At 40.2% G+C, this 26,545-nt stretch overlaps 1 protein-coding gene and 1 non-coding gene across 9 annotated transcripts in view; both read right to left on the bottom strand.

Annotated features, from left to right (window-relative positions):
* ARNT (aryl hydrocarbon receptor nuclear translocator) overlaps nucleotides 1-26,545 on the bottom strand; it is a 66,728-nt gene that overhangs the window by 2,722 nt on the left and 37,461 nt on the right. For 4 of the 8 annotated variants that reach the window (XM_025378724.1, XM_025378679.1, XM_025378704.1 and 1 more), the window contains 15 exons: nucleotides 24,732-24,945; nucleotides 22,686-22,788; nucleotides 20,486-20,551; nucleotides 19,994-20,079; nucleotides 18,063-18,139; nucleotides 17,250-17,384; nucleotides 14,699-14,773; nucleotides 11,383-11,534; nucleotides 5,824-5,934; nucleotides 5,255-5,327; nucleotides 4,976-5,096; nucleotides 4,682-4,784; nucleotides 4,153-4,300; nucleotides 2,275-2,437; nucleotides 1,045-1,211 (listed from right to left, as the gene is read on the bottom strand). In XM_025378724.1, the coding sequence (XP_025234509.1) occupies nucleotides 1,045-1,211; nucleotides 2,275-2,437; nucleotides 4,153-4,300; nucleotides 4,682-4,784; nucleotides 4,976-5,096; nucleotides 5,255-5,327; nucleotides 5,824-5,934; nucleotides 11,383-11,534; nucleotides 14,699-14,773; nucleotides 17,250-17,384; nucleotides 18,063-18,139; nucleotides 19,994-20,079; nucleotides 20,486-20,551; nucleotides 22,686-22,788; nucleotides 24,732-24,945 (1,794 nt within the window). The remainder of the gene's footprint in view (nucleotides 1-1,044; nucleotides 1,212-2,274; nucleotides 2,438-4,152; nucleotides 4,301-4,681; nucleotides 4,785-4,975; nucleotides 5,097-5,254; nucleotides 5,328-5,823; nucleotides 5,935-11,382; nucleotides 11,535-14,698; nucleotides 14,774-17,249; nucleotides 17,385-18,062; nucleotides 18,140-19,993; nucleotides 20,080-20,485; nucleotides 20,552-22,685; nucleotides 22,789-24,731; nucleotides 24,946-26,545) is intronic. The other 4 variants (XM_025378714.1, XM_025378740.1, XM_025378730.1 and 1 more) reach the window with 3 other exon arrangements.
* Nucleotides 144-251, bottom strand: LOC112615392. The gene has a single exon (XR_003117345.1). It is a non-coding gene; the product is annotated as a U6 spliceosomal RNA (small nuclear RNA).

Consider the following 26,545-nt stretch of genomic DNA (forward strand, 5'->3'; position numbering starts at 1 on the left):
TTCTTTCAATCTTTGCTTTAAACCAGCTCTTCCTTTGTCCTGCCTAAGATTACTCCATTCACTCTTGCAGTCCCTCAGGAATTGTGTGAATAGACCATTATGGCTATAATCAGTATGTTCTATTTCATTTACTTTTTATAATTTTTTAAAGGGAACACTTCATGAATTTGTGTGTCATCCTTGCACAGAGGCCATGCTAATCTTCTCTATATTCATTCCAATTTTAGTATATATGCTGCTGAAGTGAGCACTACTTTTTATTTTTAATCATTCTGTCTCTTTTAAACCCAAAGCTACTATGACTTGGGTATGTGGAGCTATTTGAATGAGCTAAAGTAACTTTCTTTGGCATCTTCCTATAGTGCTAAATTTGTCTGTTCTGGTTAAATGGTATGCATTACACTCAATTCATACTCTTTGTTTGTTTGTTTGTTTGACAGGGACAGGATCAGGCTAGTTGCTCAGCCTGGCTTTGAACTCATGGCCTCAAGTGATCCCCTGCTTCAGCCTTCTAAGGGGCTGACATTATAGACACAAGCACTACTGCCTCTAGCTTCCGCAATATATTCAATAACTGACAGTGATCCCTTCATTTATCCCTCTCTGTCTTCTCACATATACTTCCAACCAAACACCTAAATCCAGGCATGCTTCCTTCACTGTCTCTCCTCCTCCCTGACCCTTTCTCTCCCAGCTTCTAATTTTCGAAAGTCTTTTTTTTTGTTGCTGTTGAGACGGAGTCTCACTCTGTCGCCCAGGCTGGAGTGCAGTGGCCGGATCTCAGCTCACTGCAAGCTCCGCCTCCCGGGTTCACGCCATTCTCCTGCCTCAGCCTCCCGAGTAGCTGGGACTACAGGTGCCTGCCACCTCGCCCGGCTAGTTTTTTGTATTTTTTTTTTTTTTAGTAGAGACGGGGTTTCACCGTGTTAGCCAGGATGATCTCGATCTCCTGACCTCGTGATCCGCCCGTCTCGGCCTCCCAAAGTGCTGGGATTACAGGCTTGAGCCACCGCGCCTGGCTCGAAAGTCTTTTTACTCTCTTACCTGGAAGACCTCAGGCTGGCCAGGTTGCTGTGCTGACGGTTGTTGAACATGTTGCTCACTAGAACTCGAACGATGATGAGGCTGCTGGCCCTGCCACTGTGGCCAGACACCCACACCCTCTGCTGTCCGTGTCTGGAATTGTCCTGCAGTCTGTCCAGTCTCAGGAGCTAGAAATACAGCAAGGAAGAATAAACAACGCCAATCTACACAATTCCACTGTGTACTAATGCCACAAGTAAACAACTATAGGTAAGCCATTAATTTACCTAGGATAACTCTGTTCTTCTCTCCACCAATCAATGCCTTTTCTATCTCAAAACTCAGCCCTAAATTAATTATTCTTCTCCAGGCAGCCTTTCCATAGAGTCTTTTACTCATTTAGGTTAAATGTGTACACTATTAAATGTATAAAAATGTACATGATTTTTGTTATGATTTTGTTATATGTGCTAAAGTATTTTTCATGTGGGTAGATTTTTTTTTTTTTTTTTTTTTGAGACGGAGTTTCACTCTTGTTGCCCAGGCTGGAGTGCAACAGCGCGATCTCAGCTCAATGCAACCTCCACCTCCCAGGTTCAAGCGATTATCCTGCCTCAGCCTCCCGAGTAGCTGGGATTACAGGCATGTGCCACCATGCCCGGTAGAGACAGGGTTTCTCCATGTTGGTCAGGCTGGTCTTGAACTCCCGACCTCAGGTGATCCACCTGCCTCAGCCTCCCAAAGTGCTGGTATTACAGGCATGAGTCACCATGCCCAGCTGGTAGGTTTCAAATTCTAAATAGACTGGCCGGGCGCGGTGGCTGAAGCCTGTAATCCCAGCACTTTGGGAGGCTGAGACGGGCGGATTATGAGGTCAGGAGATCGAGACCATCCTGGCTAACCTGGTGAAACCCCGCCTCTACTAAAAAATACAAAAAACTAGCCGGGCGAGGTGGCGGGCGCCTGTAGTCCCAGCTACTCGGGAGGCTGAGGCCGGAGAATGGCGTGAACCCGGGAGGCGGAGCTTGCAGTGAGCTGAGATCCGGCCACTGCACTCCAGCCTGGGCGACAGAGCGAGACTCCGTCTCAAAAAAAAAAAAAAAAAAAAAAAAATTCTAAATAGACTGTCACCTTGCATTTCGCTACAATTAGGTCAGTGTGCCCAGAACACAGGCAAACAACTTTAACTACCAAATCCTTTCTCTTTAGCAGTGCGATTTTCCTGTTACTCTCCTTGTGGTCTGGACTCACCAAAGTTAGATCCACGATTGGTGAGACTAGGGTAGGCAGCAGCACCAGGCGATGCAGTTGGAGCACCAGGGAGGGACATGGAGCTGAAGGAGGGTGGAGTCTGAAAGTTGCCCACACCAAATTGGGAAGTACGAGTCTTAGCAGTAGCCTGGGTAACCACCTGCTAAAAAGAGATGGAGAGGGGATACAGAACAAATACAGCATTAACATCATTGCACATACCATGCCTATGAGAGTCAACACTGTCAATTACTGCATCCTTCTGAACCAAGCTCATCACTTATTTCCTATTGTATATTTCTTCCAATTAACTCTCAATCTCTCTAGACACTATTTTTTAGGCAGCTGAGATAAAGGTACAAAAAGCAATGAACTATGGGATTAATAAAAGTTGTAAGAATTAAATGAAAGCATCTTATAAACTGTGAAGTTATACAAAACTAGAGGCATTCGTAACAGTAAAGTATTATATGCAGGCCAGGCGGGGTGGCTCATGCCTGTAATCCCAGCACTTTGGGAGGCCGAGGCAGGCAGATCACCTGAGGTGAGGAGTTCGAGACCAGCCAGGCCAACATGGTGAAACCCCGTCTCTACTAAAAATACAAAAATTAGCTGGGCATGATGGCATGTGCCTGTAATCCCAGCTACCCAGGAGGCTGAGGCAGGAGAATCATTTGAACCTGGAAGACAGAGGTTGCAGTGAGCCAAGATTGCGCCCCTGCACTCTAGCCTGGGCAACAGAGTGAGACTCTGTCTCAAAATAACAACAACAAAAAAAGTACTATATGCAGAGAAAAAATATTCTGCACCATTATTCAGTCTGTTCTGCATTCATTTGTTCCTAATGATGTATTTTTTATAAAAACTATTTTCTCACAAGAGTTGTGTATATGCATTATAGAATATTTGGAAAGTGAAGGAAAATATAAAGAAAATAAGAATCATTCGTAATTCCATGGTAAACACGTTTGGATAATTTCTTCCAGTTTCTATTTTCTCGTGCATTTTGTACACAATTGAGATCAGATTGCATATAACATTCTGCAGCCTGCTTTTGGTTTTCACTTTTTAAAACTATTACTTGTATAACATAAATATATAGTAATATTAAAGAATATTTCTTTAGACAATGTATTTATTGTGCATTATATTACATATATGAATATTATATAAGAATTTTTCGGCCAGGTGCAGTGGCTCACGCCTGTAATCCCAGCACTTTGGGAGGCCGAGGCGGGCAGATCACGAGGTCAAGAGATTGAGACCATCCTGGCTAACACAGTGAAACCCCGTCTCTACCAAACATACAAAAAATTAGCCGGGCATGGTGGCGGGCGCCTGTTGTCCCAGCTACTCGGGAGGCTGAGGCAGGAGAATGGCATGAACCCGGGAAGCAGAGCTTGCAGTGAGCCGAGATCGCGCCACTGCACTCTAGAGCCTGGGCAACACAGCGAGACTCCATCTCAAAAAAAAAAAAAAAAAGAAAAAGAATGTTTGAACTTTTTTGTAAATAGACATCACTGTAAGTTAGTCATTAATTTTCTCCTTTTTTCCTGCCTTATGGAGTCCTAAACAAAGAGGAAACATCTTAGAATTTACTCCAAAACAAATCTGAAAATTGGACGTGCTCAAAATGTTCCAAGTGAGCAATTATGATTTAAGGTGAATATTTAAGATAAAAACCACAGACTCTACTGAGATTTTTTTGTTATCTGTGATTTTTAATTAGCTACTCTCAACAAAGATGAAAACTGGAAACTGGAGAACATGGGTTGTGGAGAAGGTATTTAAAATAAAAAACACTGATTTTACATATGGGAAAAAAGCCCAAACAAACAAAAAATAATACACAGGGAACAAACAGATGATAGGTTTTACCTGGGCAGAAAAGCCTGAGCGGGTAGTAGGGGTCCAAGTTGGGGTTGATCCTTGGGTGGGGTTGGAGTGGCGGGAAATCTGGGCCAAGACCTGTCCTGCAGAAGCTGATGGCTGGACAATGGTTACAGGAGGGGCTAGGCCACTATTCCTAGGAGTGAATAAATGAGGTAAAGGATTAAAGGGATAGATTTATCACAGAAACCAGGAATCAAAGGACAATCTAGTGCTATCCCTAGATCCCTCTGACTTCCTGCAGGTTAGGGAAAATTTGATAACAATTTGGAAAAGACAAGAAAGACTGACAGTCACACACTGACCAGAACACACAGAGATGGAGCCTAGAACATGGCAATAGGACAGGTGCAAAGAAATAGAAGGAGGAAAAGCAGCTTGTTTGCCTTACGCTAGGCCCTACAAGCTTCACTGCTTTTTCTGAAATAACCAGAGAAAGCAAGGGAAGAATAAAATTTGGATTCAGCAGCTGAATCCCTTAGGGCCCTGTAAAGCAGCACATATATACGGGGCTCACCTGAAATTCTCTGCCGGCCGGGGGGTAGGAGGGAATGTGTTGCCCTGGGAGAATAGCTGTTGGGTGGCAGGGACAGTGCTGGAGGAGATGCCTTTACTCTGATCTGTGGACCAAAAGGAGTTGGGGGAGGGCCAGTCAAGGGGCTGTAGTATATTAGTTCAGCAAGTTCCTATTTACTCAGGTGGTATTACGATTAAGTGGAAAAACACTGGAAGATTACTGATTGGGCAGTGGCATGCCCATCAGTAAGTGATCTAAATGAGAATGTAAAAGGATAATGAGAAAGAAACATACCTGCATTGATGTTGTGATAGATTTCTGAAAATCTTGGATCTCTATCCTGGGCAAATAAACCATCTGACTTCTCAAGGGGCTTGCTGTGTTCTGGTCCTGTGGTTGTCACAGGCTGAACAACCTGTGGAAAACAATGATAAAAATAACCATTAAAGATTTAACATGATGATTCAATAACCCTAAAATTCATATAAAACATATGTACATTCTAACTAGTACTGGAGAACACTTCCTAAGTAAATACTCCCTATCCTCTTCAGCGAAGAGGACACAACTCACCTGGGAATGATTGTAGCTGGCCAGTCCATCTCTTCCTGGTACCATGTCCAATTCTGTTTGCTGTTGCTGCTGCCTATATGTCAAAGGACAGTGGAGAATAGAAAAAAAAAAAAAATTTTTTTTTACAGAACCTGGAGAAAGAACCTTAAAACAAATCAAACAGGCCAGGCATGGTGGCTTACGCCTGTAATCCCAACACTTTGGGAGGCCGAGGCAGGTGGATCACCTGAGGTCAGGAGTTCGAGACCAGCCTGGCCAAAATGGCGAAACCCTGTCTCTACTAAAAATACAAAAAATTAGCCGGGGGTGGTGGCAGGCACCTGTAATCCCAGCTATTGAGGAGGCTGAGGCAGGTGAATCACTTGAACCCAGGAGGCAGAGGTTGCAGTGAGCCTAGATCATGCCATTGCACTCCAGCCTGGGCAATGAGAGCAAAACTCCTTCTCAAAAAAAAAAAATAATAAAATAAAATAAAATACTAACCAACCAACCAAACAAAAATATATGGGATTGCAAATGACCACCCCCTGGGTGACTGCTCAACAGATGATTATTTGACCATTTCTTACCTGGGTGCCAGCTGTCCTGAGCCCATCTCCAGGGGTAAATTAGCTGTGGGACCTAGCTGTGGCCTCTGGATTGTGTTGGAGAGTGTAGGCCGTGGTTCTTGGCTAGAGTTCCTAGGAAAACAGAGTAGACAGTAAAGCGGGGGTGGAGGAGGAAGAAGGGGGAAGAGAGAGAGAAAGAGAAGAATCAGATTTTGTATGTAAAGCTCTATAGATTAATCTGTAGGTGGAACAATCAATAAATCCTTCATTAAAGTCCAATCCTACAGTTAATCTAGGGTGTCCGTTTCAGCAAATAGAAACTATGTTCTATGACACAGGGGTCATCTTGTTGGGTTCTAACTCCTTCTAGGTATTCAAAACCTGGTTGTTGTGGATGTGTGTACATATTCATATAAGGTATTTTTTAAAAGCATAGGTAAAAAACTGAAAGTACGTACACTGTACATTAACAAAGACTATCTGGAGTGTGAAAATTTTATTCCTTCTCTCTGTATTTTTCCATACTTTCCACATTTTCTATAAAGAATATTTATTTAAAAATAAAATACTAGACAGGCACGGTGGCTCACGCCTGTAATCCTGGCACTGTGGGAGGCTGAGGCAGGGTGGACTGCTTGAGCTCAGGAGTCTGAGACTGGCCTGGGCAACATGGTGAAGCCCCCATCTCTACAAAAAACACAAAAATTAGCAGGCATGGCGGTGGGCTCCTGTAGTCCCAGCTACTCAGGAGACAGGTGGGAGGATCGCTTGAGCCTGGGAGGCAGAGGTTGCAGTGGGCTGAGAGAGCGCCACCACACTCCAGTCTGGGTGACAGAGTGAGACACTGTCTCAATGAAACAAACAAACAAACAAAAAAATCCCTAAAAGCTAATTAAAATTAATCATGGCAGGGAAAATGATACATAAACATGGAGAAAGCAATTATTTCCAGAAACTCAAGTCCTTAAAACAGCTTAAATTTTTAAAAATTTAAACAAAATGGAAACACAAAAATGATGGTTGTTGTGTAATATAAAGATGCAAAAAGACAAAAATAAAGAGCTACAATGACCATGACCATCCACTTGAGTCCTAAGTTAATAAAAATTTCTAACTCAATCCACTCTGTTATACTAAGTTAGCAAAGAATTAAACTTTACAAGTTCTAAAGACTGAATTGGACAATACTGTTGTCACCAGGTATTATTCATACTTGCTACGTAGTCATAATCTAAAGAGCTGGATTCAAGGCCAATTCTACAGAAAAAGGATTAAATGGCAAGGTGGTAACCTGACAATTGATACCTACTAGATGGCTATAATAAAAAGACAGTAACAAGTGTTAACAAGGATGTGGAGAAATCAGAGCCCTTGTACACTGCTCCTGGGAATGCAGAATGATGGGGCAGCTTTGGAAAACAGTTTGGCAATTCCTCAAAAGGTAAAACAGAGTTACTATGTGGCCAGCAATTCCACTCCTGGGTGGAATTCAAGAGAATAAAAACATATATCCACACAAAAACTAGTACACAAATATTCATGAAAGCATTTTTTCAGCTCCTTATCCCTATTTTACAGATGGAAGCATTTTTGATAACCAAAAAGTAGAAACAACCAAATGTCCATTAATGAACACACAGACAGTATGTGGTATATCCATACAATGAAATCTTATTTGGCAATAAAAAGAAATGAAGTAGGCTGGGCGCGGTGGCTCACGCCTATAATCCCAGCACTTTGGGAGGCCGAGGTGGGTGGATCACGAGGTCAGGAGATCGAGACCATCCTGGCTAACACGGTGAAACCCCGTCTCTACTAAAAATACAAAAAACTAGCCGGGCGAGGTGGCGGGTGCCTGTAGTCCCAGCTACTCAGGAGGCTGAGGCAGGAGAGTGGCGTGAACCCAGGAGGCAGAGCTTGCAGTGAGCTGAGACCATGCCACTGTACTCCAGCCTGGGTGACAGAGCGAGACTCCATGAAAAAAAAAAAAAAAAGAAATGAAGTACTGATACATGCTACAACATGGATAACCTTTGTAAACATTATAGTAAGTGAAAGAGGCCAGTTACAAAGGAACTACATAGTCTGTGATTCCATTTATACAAAATGTCTAGAATAGACAAATTTATAAAGACAACAGATTCATAGTTATATAGAACTTCAGAGCGGGGGGAAAGAACAGGGAATGACTGTTAACTGATCTAGAATTTGTTTTGGGGGAATGAAAATATTCTGAAATTAGACTGCAGTAAGAGTTACATAACTATGTGATATACTAAAAAACACTGTATACTTTAAATGGGTGAGGTGTATGGTATGTGAAATATATCTCATAAAACTTTTTTAAAAAGCAGCTGCGAAAGAAAGGTCAAATAGAAAAGTGCAAAAGAGAGGAACAGTAACTAATGAAAGAGGAGGGCGTAGCTATGCTCTAAAGAAAACTGACCAAATCAGGCCCACTGCCTGTTTTTCTAAATAAAGATTTACTGGAACACAGCCACATTCTTTCATTTGTCTATGACTGCTTTCATGCTACAGCAGAGTTGAGTAGGTGGAATAAAGACCACATGGCCCACAAAGCCTAAAATATTTACTATCTAGCCCCCTTACAGAAAGAGCTTGCCTACCCCTGCTCCAGAGGAAAATCCTGTCAGACTAGAGCAATAAACTGGTGTACAAAACATCATCTTTTCCAGAAAGAGTTGATACATAGAATTGAAACATAAACCCTTCCATCTCAGGACCTAGTCTCTGAATTATTGTTTGTAAAATCTTATTCTGGCGAGGTGCAGTGGCTTATGCCTGTGATCCCAGCACTTTGGGAGGAGGACGGACTGCCTGTGCCCAGGAATGTAAGACCAGACTCTGCAACATGGAAAAATCCCATCTCTACAAAAAATACAAAAATTAGCCAGGCATCTTGGTGGATGTCTGTAGTCCCAGCTACTCAGGGGACTGAGGTGGGAGGATCGCTTGCGCCTGGGAGGTTGAGGCTGCAGTGAGCCATGATCACACCACTGCATTCCAGCCTGGGTTCCAGAGGGAGACCCTTTCTGAAAACAAAACAGAACAGAACAAAAACAAAAACAAAAAAACCTCACTCTACTCTGATCAGCTATCCCAAATCCTATAAGTTGGAAAATGAGGAACTTCAAACTAATGGTGTTTAATACTAGAAAAGTGAGGAGAAGGGAATAGCTTGATAAGACTAAGAAGAGCAGGTACATTAGCAATCCCAACATTGGAAATGCCTATGTGATATTATGAAATACAACTGATTGCTGAACATGGAGGCTAGGGGCACCCACCCCTGGGCCGTCGAAAATTCGACTGTAACTTCTGACTCTCCCAAAACTTTACTACTAATAGCCTACTGTTGGCCAGAAGCCTTACCAATAACATAAACAGTTGATTAACACGTTCTGTATGTTGTATGTATTATGTACTGTATTCTTACAATAAAGTTAAAGAGAAAATATTAAGAAAATCGTAAGGAAGAGAAAATACATTTACAGCACTGTACTGTATTTATCGTTATCATAAGCTTATATCATCTTACAAGATGACTTACAAGATGAGTCATCTATATGAAGTGTCAAGCAACCACAGCTGCAGACTTCATTCTACAGTACATATCAAGCAATTCACCTTTTTCTTATAATGTCATGACTTTTCCCTGCTTCTTGGGAAGACTTCCAGCATCACTAGTGGCACTTCATACTGTTCCCAAATGTTATTCAAGGTTTCAGTATTGCACTAAACATGATGAAAAATATGCAAGAACCATGAGATTTCACTTTTTACTGCAATATGCAATTTATGGGAGTGAATTGCTCATGAAGAGATGATTAGCATCACACAGAATTTTAAGCAAACTGGCAACAACTGAGCAATAGGAGGTGGCTACAAAATTATTACAATAGTATAGTATATACTACCGTTAACTTTACACAGTTATGATTTAAAACTGCATCTTTACATTTGTTTACATTTCTCTCAACTACAAATGGTGCCATTGTACAAATGGTGTGTATGTATACGTTGTGATGCATTTTTACTTTTTTTTTTTTGGAGATGGAGTCTCACTGTCACCCAGGCTGGAGTGCACTGGCACGATCTCAGCTCACTGCAACCTGCACCTCCCAGGTTCAAGTGATTCTCATACCTTAACCTCCCAAGTAGCTGGGACTATAGGCATGTGCCACCATGCCCAGCTAATTTCTGTATTTTCTTTTTTTTTTTAAGTAGAGACAGGGTTTCACCACGTTGGCCAGGTTGGTCTCAAACTCCTGACCTCAAGTGATCTGCTCAACTCGGTCTCCCAAAGTGATAAAGTGATGGGATTACAGGTGTGAGCCACTGCACCTGGCCAGCATTTTTACTTTTTATAATAGATTTGTATATGTTGTATGGTAGTAAATGATAAAATAGACTAGAATTTATATGTATTTAATATATTCATGCATGACATGCCTAACTTTTTCTAATTTTTTCAATACATCTAGGCTATGTAGCTTATTTTCAGGTTTTTCAATTTGTCACAAATATCAAAAGAATTTTCCAAAACATTTACTGAAAAAAATCCATGTATAAGTGGACCTGGATTTTTACCAATTAAAATCTTTGGAATCTTCAGTGTGATAAGTGTCTTTCTGTCTGCTAATGAGTTGACTGAGGGCCGGCAAACCCTAGGTAGCTTCAAGATGGGGGCTCGTCCATGGAAAGATCAAGGCAAAATTAGAGGGTTGGGACTTATAGCCCTAACCTGCAACCTCATGGAGGGGAGTGGGACCTAAGGTTAAGTTGATCACCAATGGCCAATGATTTAATCACTCATGCCTACATAATGAAATTTCCATTAAAACCCAAAAGGACTGGGTTTGAGGAGCTTCTTAATAGGTAAACACATGGAAATCCCTGGAGGGTAGTCCACCCAGAAAGAGTTTGAAAGCTCTGTGCTCCTTCCTCCTTACCTTGCCCTATCTATCTCTTCATCTGATGTTCACTAGTATCCTTTGTAATATCTTTTATAATAAACTGGTAAACATAGGTAAATGTTCCCCGAGCCATTCAAGCAAATTGACTGAACCCAAGTAGGGGGTCATGGGAGACAGCTGGTCAGTCAGATGCACAGGTAAAACAACCTGGGGCTTGCAACTGGCATCGGAAGTGGGAGCAGTCTTGTGGTACTGCATCCACAAATTGGGGGATCTGATGCTATCTCTGAGTAGATAGTGAACTGAATTGAATGGAAGGACACCCAGCTGGTGTCCACTGCAGAACTGATTGCTTGATTTTTTTTTTTCTTTTTTATCTTTTTTTGAAACGGAATCTCACTCTGTAGCCCAGGCTGGAGTGCAGTGGGGTGATCCCAGCTCACTATAACCTCCACCTCTCAGGTTCAAGCGATTCTACTGTCTCAGCCTCCCGAGTAGCTGGGACTACAGGCACATGCCACCACGCCTGGCCAATTTTTGTGTTATTGCTTGATTGTTTACCCCTCACATAGGGCATCAGAAGTATTTTGTGTTGTGAGAGTAGAGGAAAAACAGTTTTTTCACACTCCTGTATAACACATACTTCACATTGGTGTTGGTACAGATGATGTACTCAATTTCATCTGAGTAAGGGTTCTGGAAAGTAAAGGAGCTGGTTCTCATCCAGAGCCATTCTTGGTTCTTAGACCGGAACCGGAACATGACAGACAGCACTTGGCCTTTTAATTTCACCACCTGAAAAAGTTTTCATGCCATCAGTGGAACTCATAGAAAATTTTCATTACAAAAATAAATAAAAATTTTCCCATTTCTACAACCCTAAAACTCTTGTCATTGTCCTTGAGGCACCAGTATTTTTCAATATTAAAACAAAATGAGAGTAAAAACTAAGTGATTCAATATGGAAGCGTATTTCTCATGCTTCCTTTCATCTAGAGTGCCGTGGTGATGCTTCCTTTCATCTAGAGTGCAGTGGTATACGATCTCTACTCACTGCAACCACCACCTCTCAGGTTCAAGCGATTCTCCTGCCTCAGTTTCCCAAGTGGCAGGGACTACAGGCATGTGCCACCACGCTCGGCTAATTTTTTGTATTTTTAGTAGAGACGGTGTATTCACCATGTTAGCCAGGATGGTCTTGATCTCCTGACCTCGTGATCCGCCCGCCTCGGCTTCCCAAAGTGCTGGGATTACAGGCGTGAGCCACTGTGCCCAGCCTTTTTTTTTTTTGAGACGGAGCCTCGCTCTGTCACCAGGCTGGAGTGCAGTGGCGCAATCTCAGCTCACTACAACCTCCGACTCACTGGTTCAAGCAATTCTCCTGCCTCAGCCTCTCGAGTAGCTGAGATTACAGGCACGTGCCACCATGCACAGTTAATTTTTGTATTTTCAGTAGAGACAGGGTTTCACCATGTTGGCCAGGATGGTCTCAATTTCCTGACCTCGTGATCCGCCTGCCTTGGCCTCCCAAAGTGCTGGGATTATAGGCTTGAGCCACTGAGCCCGGCCAGAGACTCAAGCTTTCTTATTAGGTTGGTGCAAAAGTCATTGCATTTTTGCCATTAAAAAAAAAATGGCAAAAACCACAATTTCTTTTGCACCAACCTATTACTATTCTAGTCAAAAAGGAATAATACTTATTTCCAGGAAGGAAAAGACTGTTTCCCTACTTCCCTTGGGATATCCATTAAAAATACTCTGAGCTACCTTTACAAGTCTATTCCAGAAATTTGGTAAGTTTAATGACACTGAATATAGCTTACATGTTGCTCTTCAGTCCTATTTTTTCCCCTGAAATCTGAGAACATCTGTTTTCATTTTTTTTCTTTTTTTTCTTTTTTTCTTTGAGATGGAGTCTCACTCTACTGCCCAGGCTGGAGTGCAGTGGTGCAATCTTGGCTCACTGCAACCTCTGCCTCCCGGGTTCAAGTGATTCTCCTGCCTTAGCCTCCTGAGTAGCTAGGGACTATAGGTGTGCCCCACCACACCCAGCTAATTTTTGTATTTTTAGTAGAGATGGGTTTTCACCATGTTGGCCAGGCTGGTCTCAAACTCCTGACCTCAAATGATCTGCCTGCCTTGGCCTCCCAAAGTGCTGGGATTATAGGCATGAGCCACGGCGCCCAGACAACATCTGTTTTCACAGTATCTACAGAGGCTTCCATAAATAAAATTAAGTTGGCTTTAGTCTTGTTTTGCTTTTTAAAAGTAATTTAAGTTATTCTATTTTTTATTTTATTTTATTTTTAGACAGTCTTGCTTTATCACCTAGGCTGAAGTGTAGTGGGGCAATCTTGGGTCACTGCAACCTCTGCCTCCTGGGTTCAAGCAATTCTCGTGCCTCAGCCTCCCAGGTAGTTGGGACTACAGGCATGAGCCACCATACCTGGCTAATTTTTGTATTTTTAATAGAGACAGGGTTTCAAGATGTTGGCCAGGCTGGTTCAAACTCCTGGCTTCAAGTGATCACCTGCCTCAGCCTCCCAAAGTGCTGGGATTACAGGCGTGAGTGACCATGCCCAGCCAATTTTAGGTTATTTTACATACTAGTCTCATGGAATAGAAAATAATCTTTTAACTCTATATTCCTAAAAATTAAAAAATAAAAAATAAAAAAACAGTATTAGAAGCCAACCACCTATTTTGTAATACTATGTATCAAATACTGGGTGATGTGTTTTATATTCATTACCTTATTTAATCTTCCCAACAACCATCTGAATTAAGGTACTATTAATATATTCATTGTATCAGTAAGGACACTACTAAGACTTAAAGAGGTTAATTAACTTGTCTAATACAAAGTAAAAACCGTTATCGAAAGCCGTCTATAAAATTCACCAGATATTTTCAGAAGCTGAAGCCTGAGAATGACAATTAACAGTCAGCTTACATAATTCATTACAACTCTCACTGATCCATAAAAGAGCCGTCTAGGCTGGGCGCAATGGCTCACGCCTGTAATCCCAGCACTTTGGGAGGCTGAGGCGGGTGGATCACAAGGTCAGGAGATTGAGACCATCCTGGCCAACATGTTGAAACCCTGTCTCTACTAAAAATACAAACATTAGCTTGGCGTGGCAACGCATGCCTGTAATCCCAGCTACTTGGGAGGCTGAGACAGGAGAATCGCTTGAACCCGGGAGGCAGAGTTTACAATGAGCCGAGATCACACACTACACTCCACCCTGGCGACAGAGCTAGACTCCTAAAAAAAAAAATTAACTGTATAAAATGAATTTTTCTACTACAAGCTTAGTGAAGTATACCGTTTTCTTTTTTTTTTTTTTTGAGACAGAGTCTAGCTCTGCCATCCAGGCTGGAGTACAGTGGTATGATCTCAGCTCACTGCAACTTCTGCCTCCCCGGTTCAAGTGATTCTTGTGCCTCAGCCTCCCGAGTACCTGGGATTACAGGCATGCACCACCATACCAGGCTAATTTTTTGTATTTTTAGTAGAGATGGGGTTTCACTGTGTTGGCCGGGCTGGTCTTGAACTCCTGGCCTCAAGTGATCCACCTGCCTCAGCCTCCCAGAGAGCTGGGATTATAGGTGTGAGCCACGGCGCCCAAATGAGAACATCTATTTTCACAGCATCTACAGAGATTGGGTGCATGAGCCACCATGCTTGGCCCAATAGTTTAAATACCTTAAAGACAGCTCCTTGGAAACAGTTAATTGAATACAAGACAGTAAATAGCCAAAGCCAAACAGAAATACCTTGGGGATTATCCATAATTTCAAAGTATTAATCCTTTTCTATTTCTTAAAAATGCAGATTAAGTACTAAAGAACATAAAACTGTAGTGCCTGCCACAGTGTTCAGTTAATCAGTAGTCAATATTTATGGAGTGAATATGATAAATATTTATTCAGAACCAAACCAGGAAAAAAGTTACCTGTTGGAAGCTGTCTCTTAGAAGCTGCTGGTCTTCAGGATGACAGAATTCCACAATATTCTTTCCTAAGAGTTCCTAGAAGAGAGAAAGAAAAGTATGATATATACTTTTTTTTTAAGATGGAGTTTTGCTCTTGTTGCCCAGGCTGGAGTACAATGGCGCGATCTTGGCTCACTATAACCTCCGCCTCCTGGGTTCAAGCAATTCTCCTGCCTCAACCTCCCAAGTAACTGGGATTACAGACATGTGCTATCACACCTGGCTAATTTTGTATTTTTGTTTAGTTGAGACAGGGTTTCACCATGTTGGTCAGGCTGGTCTCGAACTCCTGACCTCAAGTGATCCACCTGCCTCGGCCTCCCAAAGTGCTGGGATTACAGGTGTGAGCCACCATACCCAGCCAAGATATATACTTTTATGGTCATCTAACTGGCCTGGCCCATCAGCTGGGGACCTGGATTTTATTTCTTCTGTTTTGATCCTAAGATTATAGTTAAGCGTGGAGGGAAAAATAAGACAATAAACAAAAGATGAAATATGCTAAAAGAAGACAGAATCTGTTAAGGAGCTGGCTTCTAAAACATTTTTCTTTTTCAGAATATTATATATTTATTTGAATGAGATTATAAATTTTAGGTATAATTTATATTCATAATTCAGCCTTTCTAAGTGTATGATTTGATGACTTCTACTAAATTTATGCAATTGTGCAATGATTACCACAATCCAGTTTTAGAACACGTTCACTGCCTCAAAAAGTTCCCTTGGACTATCTGCAGTCAATCTCTGTTCCCACTCCCCTCCCCAGCCAACCACAAATCTGCTTTCTGCCTCTCTAGTTCTGCTATTTCTACAAATTTCATATAAATAAAACAAAACAGTATGTGGTCTTTTGGATCTAGCTTCTTTCACTGAGCATGGTATATTTGAAGTTCATCTACATGGTTGCATTATCAGTGGTTTATTCCTTTTTATGCTCAGTAGTATTCTAACATGGATACAACACAGTTGTGTATTCATTTACAAAATGTTAATGGACGTTTAAATAGTTTCCATTTTTTGGCTATTATGAATAATACAGATATGAACTGTGTACAACTATGTACAAATCTATGTGTGAACATGTTTTCATTTCTCTTAGGTAGATACTTAGGAATGAAATTGCTAGGTTATAGGATAAGAGTATGTTTAACTTTGTAGGAAATTGCCAAAATGCTTTTGCAAAGTAGCTATACCATTTTACAAGTCTATCAGCAATGTATGAGGGTTCCTTCCAGCTTCTACACATTTTCAACAATACTTTTTGATTATAGCCATTCTAGTGGGTATCTCATTGTGATTTTAATTTGCAGTTTCCTAAGGGTAAAAAGATGTTGAGCATCTTTTCATGTGCATAAATGCATATTTATTCTTTGGTCAAATGTCAAGTCTTGTGCCCTTTTTTACCAGCTGTTTGTCTTAATGAGTTATTTATATATTCCTGGTACAAAGCCTCTTTCAGATATATGATTTGTAACTATTTTCTCTCCATTTATGTCTGGTTTTTTTCATTTTCTTAATAATATCCTTTAAAGACGGCAAACTTTAATTACAATTAAATCCAATTTATCATTTTTTTTCTTCTGTGAATCATGCTTTTAGTGTCATGTAAGAAATCTTTTGCTTAACTCAAAATCACAGAGATTTTCTCCTAGGAGTTTATTTGTAACTTTAGCTCTTACACATTTAGGCCTTTGAGCTGATTTTGTAAATTGTATAAGATAAGATCTATGTGTTTTTATTTTTGGGTGTGGTTTTTTTTTTTTTTGCATACAGATATCGAATTGTTCCATTTGTTAGAAATATTTATTTTATCCATTGAATTGTCTTGGCACCTTTGCTGAAAATTAGTTGACAAGTATAAGAATAGACCTTATTCTGATCTATTGATCTATGTATCTATCCTTACATCAACACCACACTGTCTTGGTAATAGCTTTATAGTTAGTATTGAATCAGGTAGTGTAAATTCTCTTTGTTCTTTGTTTTCAAGACCTCTTTTTCACCAACCTCTTTCACATAGCCACAGCCAGAAGTCTTTCCTTCCCATAACCCTTTTAAAAGTTTATATGATGAGTCAATTCAGAGATGGCTAACTGGTCTGTTGCACGAGTAAATTATAATAACTGGTGCTAAATCTGCATGTTTTATGGGCCATTATTCATTTAGGTAATTACGTGAATTATCTAAATGTGGCTATACTGGTGTAACTAATTAATATGAGTACCTTTGAATCATTATCTGTATTAATATGAATAACAAAAAATAAATACATATTTGTACCTGCTGCTCCCACCTGGTTTGACAAGCCGTTATTTCTCTACATGAGATGACAGTCCTAATAGGAAGCTGAAAATAATGTTAGGTACTAACAGAATATGATGATCTCTTTTTCTCAACTGAGGTTGGTATGTTTTGGCTATCTTAGGAACTACATGATTACATAATCTCAAAACAGCCAAAGGAAAATGGAGGCCTAAGTATTAGTGATGTAATAGCTCCAGCTCCTCACCTGCGGTTGGTAGCCAACAGTAGCCACACAGCGGTGATCCACAAAAGTGAAGATCCCCTCAATGTTGTGTCGGGAGATGAACTCTGTTGGTTGACAAACATTACTCATGTCTGTACAATTGGGAGAACTAGTTACCTGAGAGTGAAGAGATAAAAATGAGGTAAAATGACATCAGTCTTTACAGATGTATTTCCTATCTCCTCATGGTCTTTGGCATACACATAAGATTCCGTTTTAGGACTTTCTGAACGTTCACATTTTATCCAAAAAGGAAAAAAAATGACAATCACAATCAGACAAGGCATAAGGTCTAGCTCTACTCCCAAACATTTACACTTTACCAAGTTAGTAAAGTAAGAATAAAGTTTATTCAACCCAAAATCCACATACTTTCATCTAGCTAGGCTGAGCTCATTACTCAGGCTGATATGGTACAAGTAACCAAGAAACTTATCTATACTTATGAAAAAAAATCAAAATAATTCCACTTTTCTAATGTTAGGTAATGATAAAATGAAAAGGATCTTTCTTCTTTTGTACAGGGGGAAAGGAGATTAACTGGAAATTGAAAATTAAGCATAGTAAAGCTAAATTAAGACAAGGGGAAAAAGATCTCCCTCCTCTCATGCTTTTCAACTTCTACTTAAGTCCAAGAATAGCAATGGTCACTATAAAAGCCATATTCCTTCAAATTTTTACAGTTTTGTGGAATTCTTCATTTGTATTCAGAAAGTAAAAGAAAATTAACAGGAATGAGTCTTGAAGACTTTTTCTAATTGAAAGGGGATATACATGTGGAAAATTCATACTTGCCTGCAATCTGCCAATGGCCACTAGGCAAAACTTGCTTCCCTGGCCAGCCTCTGGGTCATCATCTGGGAGGGAAACACCTTCAGAAAGGTGAGGTTAAAAGGTTTAACAGGGACCTCCAACTCAAATGCCTTCAAAACTCAGACAAGTAAAGATTCAAAATAGACCTATTTATGGGCCAGGCACCGTGGCTCACGCCTGTAATCCCAACAATTTGGGAAGCCAAGGTGGGCAGATCACTTGAGGACAGGAGCTTGAGGCCAGCCTGACCAACACAGTGAAACCCCATCTCTACTAAAAATACAAAAATTAGCCAGGCGTGGTGGCGTGCGCCTGTAATCTCAGCTACTTGGGAGGCTGAGGTGAGAGAATCACTTGAACCCAGGAGGTAGAGGCTGCAGAGAACCGAGATCGTGCCACTGCACTCCAGTCTGGGTGACAGACAGAGTGAGACTCCTTCTCAAAAAAAAAAAACAAAAAGCAAAACAAAACAAAATACATCCAGTTATGAAGAGGCTAAGCATAAAGCAATAGAGAATGATAAATAAGAATAAAAATAAACAATTACATAAAATTTACCATATATGCCAGTCATTGTTTTAAGTATTTACATATATATTGATTCCTACCTTTTACCCATGTTAATTATAGTAAACTGGAAATACAAGTCCTACCCAGAGTATTCTAAAAAACTATGCTGGCCAAATAAGGCATATATGAAGACATCCATTCTATGACCATGTTATAGGCAGAAAATGTATGCTTTGCCTAATCTGTGACTTTTAAAGTTAGCAAGCAACCCAAAACGAAGTTATACCAACCATCAATAGTTATTCATGTCCCTTGGAAAAGAGAGAAACCAATGTTTTACAGAGAAAAGGAAGAAGACTGCATTTCTCCCCTATTGTTTGCACAGTTATATTCTTTTTATCCAGAAAAATAGTACTCCTTGATGCTACACAGAGGTATGAAAGATAACATACTTTAAATGTATGGATTATGTAGTATATAGACTAAGTAATTCAAATGTCATTACTACTTCAGTGAAATTTTTTTAAATTACATTAACTACTTTTATTGGGTACCTGCCACATGCCAGGGACTGGGCTGGATGCTTTCCTTAAATTAAATCTAATCCTCACAAAACCCCTATACAGGATGTACTAACTCCAAATTACAGATGAGAAAACTGAGCTTTATAAAGGTCAAGCAACTTACCCTAGGCAATGCCACTAATAAATAACAATGACAGGAATCATACCCAGGTTTTTCCACGTCCAAAGTTTAACCTCTTTCTGAAACACATCACCTTGCTTCTCTTTTCTCTTAGTTTCTGTCTCCCCCAAATCCCTACTTTCCAATAATATCCATGCGGCAGGGAAGTAATAAAGTTGCTAAGATTTGGAAACTCTGACAAGCCAACTTAAAACGTTGATCCCTTCAACCCAATCACCTTTCTCACATTCCGTGTTTGACCTCAAGTTCTAGTAAAGCCAATCTGCTCAAAGCTTGATTTAAAGCCTTTGCAGAGAATATCCTCAATAAGTTATTACAATAAAGGCATTTCCCCCTTTTCCCTCAAAGTCTTGTTCCTAGTTTAGAAAGCTTTCTCAAATTAACTGCATTCAATGTCTATGCTTCTTTGCAAGAAATGCTTAGAACACATATGTTCAGTATAAATTTGTGCATTTAAAGACCACATTCTGTGACATAGCCAACACTGAATCATTTTCCAGCCTGAATTATCTATCTCCTCAACTGGAATAAAAGCTCAATAACGGAAGGGAAAGATGGTGTATTTTACTTTCCTATTTTCTTTCATATTATACAAAAGTACATTTCATATACCAGGTATATAATAAATATTAGTTTTCATGGACTCTGTGAGAAACCAACGGTACTAAGGGGAAATATCTACTGTTTCACTTTCTTACCTGCTGGGGGCCAGGCCTTGATGTAGCCTGTGCAGTGGACCACCACGAAGTGAGGTTCCCCATCCTTTACAGAGCCAAGTCCATTCCTAGAAGAGTTACAGGAATTAGAAAAAAAAAAATCTACCCAGTAAAACTCAAAGGGCAATGCTGGCTTAGTACCTTTAAGTTTAGGCTCTTAGGAGTTTACAAAACAGGATAATCAGCTTTCCCACCCAAAAATGACCACCACATTTTTACCCTTGCCAAAGTAAAGTAACCAAAAGGTATGCAGTAGGAGGAAAGCAGGTAAAATAGCATAGCAACTTCCTTAAACAGGATTTTCAAGAGAAGTTTTAGAAGTTTAGGAAAATATTGCCAGAAAAAAAAGTAACTGGGAGGTAAGGGATGAAAGTGAGGGCTGCTGAAGGAACGACTACAGTAAGATAGGTAAAAATGTGATGATCTCTACAGGTATTTGGCCATCCCTTTGGTTTTCACCACTTAGGATCTCACCTGCATCTGTTCCTCACAAAGCTCAGCCTATTCACAGAAACTGGGTCCACAGAGCTACTGCCACACCTGTTTCAAAGAACAAAGAGATTAAAAGCAATCAGGCTGCACTATCAAAGAACTTTCCACAGTAATAGCAGAATAACAGGCTCTGGATACAATTAAACATAGAAAATTGGTAATGCTTCTAATAATGAAGGATAAAGGTAAGTCAGGTTTAGTATTTCTAGAACTTTTAGAATTTGAAGTCAAAATGTTCCATATATTCTTCAAATGCAAATATTCTCAACATCAAGAGTTGGTAAGCTTTTTCTGTAAAGTACCAGATAGTAAGTATTTTCAGCTTCATGGGCCAGAAGGTCTGTTGCAACTAGTCAACTCTAACATTATAGCATGAAAGTAGCCATAGATAATATGTAAAAATATGGGCATGGCTATGTTCCAATAAAACTTTATTTACAAACAAAGGGCTGTGGTTTGCTTACTCCTGCTCTACATTAACCACAACTTAATGTAATTGCTATAGTTCATTATTATCTCGCTCTTGCCTATGTCTTTGCATTAGCCATGTCCACATATTGGGATACTCCTGCCAATGCTACTTTCCCTCTCCCCATTCTATAAAATAAAAATAAAACTTACATAGGGTTAATACATGTCATGCTCTGTTCTAAATATCTTTACATATATTAATTCATCTAATCTTCATAACAACTTTATAAAGTCAGTATTAACATTATCGCCATTGAGATGATTAAATCAAAGCACAATATAGTCATGTAATCATCCAAGGTTTCAGAAGATAGCATCAAAGCTAGAATTCAAATCCACAGAATATGGATTAAAACAAAATCCAGCAGTCTGAGTCTAGAAGCTACTCTAAGTTACAAGCTGGGCACAGTGGTTCAGGCCTGTAATCTCAGCACTTTGGGAGGCCGAGACAGGCGAATCACTTGAGGTCAAGAGTTTGAGGCCGGCTGGCCAACATGGTGAAACACTGTTTCTACTAAAAATACAAAAATTAGCCAGCTGTGGTGGCATGCGCCTGCAATCCAGCTACTCAGGAAACTGAGGCATGAGAATCGCTTGAACCTAGGAGGTAGAGGTTGTAGTGAGCCAAGATCATGCCACTGCACTCCAACCTGGGCAAAAGAGCAAGACTCTGTCTCAAAAAAATAAATAAATAAAAATAAAAATAAATCACTAAACCACATAATGTTCAATTTTGTGCCTCTCCAAGCAAACCTTTAATATCCTACCCATAATTTCTAGCAACCATTCTTTTAGTACAATGTAGTCAATTTCCATTATATAACCTGAACTTTGTGACCCCAAGATATCTTTTGTACCTGTTTAGAAAGGACCACCATCTTTTCTACAGAATCCTAAAATATACAGTATATAATTTATAAACACTAAACACTAACTGAAAGACATAGGAAGTCTCAAATTTCTAACCAAAAACAAAAAGAAGAAATGGTCTGAGTAAATGGATATTGCCTTGTGTTTTAATGGGGAAGAAGTACAGGTTTTGTAGTCAAGACAACTATGAATTCAAACAAAATCCTGTATCAAACACTATGTAATAGTGGGAAATTCATTTCTTTTTCTCTTTTTTTTTTTTTGAGACAGTTTTACTCTTTTTGCCTAGGCTGGAGTGCAATGGCACAATCTCGGCTCACTGCAACCTCTGCCTCCTGGGTTCAAGCAATTGTCCTGCCTCAGCCTCCGAGTGGCTGGGATTACAGGTGCACACCACCACACCCGTCGAATTTTGTATTTTTTTTTTTAGTAGGGACGGGGTTTCACCATGGTGGCCAGGCTGGTCTCGAACTCCTGACCTTAGGTGATCCACCCTCCCCAGCCTACCAAAGTGCTGGGATTAGAGGCTTCAGCCACCGCACCCAGCCAAGTTCATTTCTTTATATATGTTTTTCCATCTGCAAAACGGTAACCATCAATCTTACACTACAGGGCAATTGTGAGGATGAAATAAGATGACAGAAAGCACCTATCATAGTGTCTGGCAAGTTCAGAAACATTAGTTCCTTTACCAAATACTTTATTCTGTGTTACAATCCATCTGGGTAGGGAGAGTTAAATTTAATCCACTGGAGCTAATCCAACTTAACTCCAACAGAAATAAAACTCTCAGCTCTTGATCCTTCCTATACCAAATCACAATCCTCAGCTTGACACTCACCTCATTCGGCAAATAAATGATCTCCTTGAGCCCATACACATTCTCATGGAAGACTGTTGACCTTCCTTTTTCACTGTTCCAGTCTTTAGATCCAGGATACGCCCTGAAGGAGGATGTGAAGAGCAGTCTGGAGGGCATTTTTGTGTGTGGGGAAGAGGGGGAGAGACACTGAAGGCAAAGATAAGTAAGCATCCTATTCATGCCCTTAATCTCCTTTCTTAGAACTGACCAAGCAGGAGATGATTTTTTTTTTCAAGTCTAAAATACTTCAATTATCATCAATGAATCTCACTCTTAAGTTCAAAGGCAGCACTGAAAATAACATTGTGCAAGGAAAAGTAGGAGTGGAAAGTAGTATTAGAAAACAAGAGGCAAGGCTATATTCTCATGCCTGATTATTTGTATACACACACAGACATACATACAGAGTAAACGTCAGTGGTTGAAAAACAAGTAATTTTCTGTAGTCTCAGCTAATCAGGAGGCTGAGGCAGGAGGACTGCTTGAGCGCAGGAGTTTGAGGCTATAGTGTGCTATGACTGTGCCTGTGAAGAGTCACTGTACTCCAGCCTCAGCAATAAAGCAAGACCTTGTCTCAAAAAAAAACAAAAATAAAAAATTTTACAAATAAAAAAACCAAGTAATTTTATATGTTATAGAAACATATATATCTGTTTGTCTTCTTTATTATATAGAAACGAAGAACAACTTTTGGGGAAAAGGAAGAACTAGAAAAATGAAATCATAAAAACATACAGGAGGGGAAAACTGGTCAAGTGCAGTGGCCCACGCCGGTAATCCCAGCACTTTGAGAAGCCAAGGTGGGAGGAATGCTGAAGACCAGGAGTTTGAGACCAGTCTGGGCAACAGACAGAACCTGTCTCTACAAAAAATTTAAAAATTGGCCAAGTGTGGTGACATGAACTACTCCTAGCTACTCAAGAAGCTGTAAGAAGGCAGATCACTTCAGCCCAGAAGAGTTCAAGATTACAGTAAGCTATGATGCACCACTGCACTCCAGCCTAGGCAAGAGAGTGAGACCCTGTTTCTTTTTGGGGGGAAAAAAAGGAGGAAAACTAAAGATCAACAACACTAATATGAGTATATTGAAATTTCTTGCATTTTAACTACCAGTTTTTATCTGCTTCCACTTTAAATTTTTTTCTAGAGTTGCTCAAGAATAGATATGACTTGTTTCCTCTAGCCAAACTCTGGCCAAAAGACTGAACATAATAAAATAGGGGAGAAAAAAAGAACAACAGTACAGATACAAACAACAACATAAAACACCTTGTACACCGACCAATGACCATATCTTTTTTTTTTTTTTTTTTTTTTGAGACGGAGTCTCGCTCTGTCGCCCAGGCTGGAGTGCAGTGGCGCGATCTCGGCTCACTGCAAGCTCCACCTCCCGGGCTCATGCCATTCTCCCGCCTCAGCCTCCGAGTAGCTGGGACTACAGGCGCCCGCCACCACGCCCGGCTAGTTTTTTTTTTTTGTATTTTTAGTAGAGACGGGGTTTCACCATGTTAGCCAGGATGGTCTCGATCTCCTGACCTCGTGATCCACCCGCCTCGGCCTCCCAAAGTGCTGGGATTACAGGCTTGAGCCACCGCGCCCGGCCGACCATATCTATAGAATAAAAAGCTGTTATCATTGAACCTAGCACAAAGCCAAGCACTAGGAGGTAGAAAAAATACCAGATAATTATCCATACAAATGAGATAAAAGCATGGGTAATTCCCTTAGAATGGAAAAAAAAAAAAAAAAAAAAAAAGTACTGTAGGTTTGGCTTTTACTGTTCTATTTACACTAATATTAAGATAAATGTAAAATATTATCATTAATGAAATATTTTCTAAGGATGAGCCACAAAGTAGATAATCTCATATGGATAAAAAGAACTCCTTTATACTCATTAAAGGAGAAAATTCTTGAAGTCTTGCCAGAGTCAACAAACCAATTTAAAGGCTAAAACATCTCTTAAGCCTCAGGAAAAAAAGAAGAAAGGGCTTCTCATTCATTTCCCATACACATAACTCTCACCTGTCAGGGCATTTTCCGAAGTGGAAAGCTGCTCACGAAGTTTATCCACATCATCTGGGTGCACCTGATCATAGAGCGTGCTGCCAAACCATTCAGACTGTGGCTGGTTCAAAACAGGAGTCACGGAGTCAGAGACATATACCACCCTGCCTGTCTCACATGAGACAATAAACAGAAAGCCATCTGCTGCCTCCAAGATCAAATGTTTCAGTTCCTGCCCAAGGAAAAGAAATAGAAGTTAATATTGAACTCTGAAAAAACAAGTATTTCTATTCACAGGAAGAAGTAAGACACTTCAGGCCATATGCATCTCTCTATAAGCAACTGCTGGCTCACACCTGATCCACAGTCACAGGTTTCCACCCTAAACGTAGTTACCTTCAAAAATAAGAAAGTTTTTTCTAATACATATTTCTTCACTTTCTCTGTCACTATCCACCTCTTCCTCTCTATCTCAGGATTCAAGAAGAATAAAAAGGCTTGGGCTAGGCACAGCGGCTCACGCCTGTAATCCCAGCACTTTGGGAGGTCAAAGTGGGAGGGTCACTCGAGTCCAGGAGTTCAAGACCAGCCTGGACAACAGGGCGAAACTCCATCTTTACAAACAAACAAACAAAACAAAACAAACAAAAAAAACTAGCCAGGTGTGGTGGCACATGACTGTAGTCCCAGCTACTCGGGAGGCGGAGGTGGGAGGATCACTTGAGCCTGGGAAGCAGAGGTTGCAATGAGCCGAGATCACACCACCGCACTCCAGCCTGAGTGACAGAGCAAGAGACACTGTCTCAAAAAAAAGGCTTACCATGAACAATAATTGACTTCTTAATTCCATATTGTCTGGTCTCTTTTTAGGATCTTGCTTGACAAATATTCCAATTTTCTCTCTTTCCCCTGAGGCCTATAAAAATGATCAGGTTTTCTCAATTCTATGTAAATCTTCCCTCACTTTAACCCATCTCATCTCTCTTTTTCAGCAGGAAGCTTATACTAAGAATAATGTTATATTCACTGGCTTTATCCTCTTACCTTTCAATTATTTCTCAATCTCACGTCAATCTGCACTCTAAACTACTGTTTTCCTGTTCGGTTTGGTTTTTGTTCTGCCAGGAACAGCATACATATATTTTTAAGGAGGTTACTAATGTCCTCCTAAATACCAATTCAAGTCCCTTCTCCTGGGTCTTCATCACTTTATTCAACCTCTCTGCAGAATCTGACAATCTTGTCCATCTTATCCTTTACATTTTATTTTTTCCTACCTCCTTCTATGAGGCTGTACTCCAATTTTTGCTTCCTCTTCTGTTTCAGACTTCCTTTCCTTTGTTCAAGTCTTAAATGTAGACATTTCCAAAGTTCATCTTAAGTTCTCTTTATTAACACCATACTTTCTTCCTGGGAAATCATATTCACTCTTCCCCACTACGAAATAATACCCAAGTCTATATCCCTAGACCTGACTAATTTTTTTTTCCTGAGCTTTAGCAGACTTGACTTTCAAGTATCTGCAAAACATTTATAAATATTCTACTAGCAACTCAACATCAACATTCCAAAACCTGAATCATCATTTCCCTCTTAAAAAAACAACCTGCCACGCTCTTCCAATATTCTTTCTTAACAGCACCCCCCCAAGCTGGAAGCCTCAAAATCTAACTATTCTCTCACATTCCAGTGATAACTCAGTTTTATCAATTCTACTTTCCAATGCTTTGTCACTGTCCTAGTCATCTTTTGCCAAAACTAATTAAGTAATTGCCCTGCTTTCAATCCATCCTTAAAATGCTACCAGATCTGCTAATACATTTTTGATGTCT

Source organism: Theropithecus gelada, chromosome 1, assembly GCF_003255815.1.
Source record: "Theropithecus gelada isolate Dixy chromosome 1, Tgel_1.0, whole genome shotgun sequence".
In the NCBI taxonomy this organism is placed as follows: domain Eukaryota; kingdom Metazoa; phylum Chordata; class Mammalia; order Primates; family Cercopithecidae; genus Theropithecus; species Theropithecus gelada.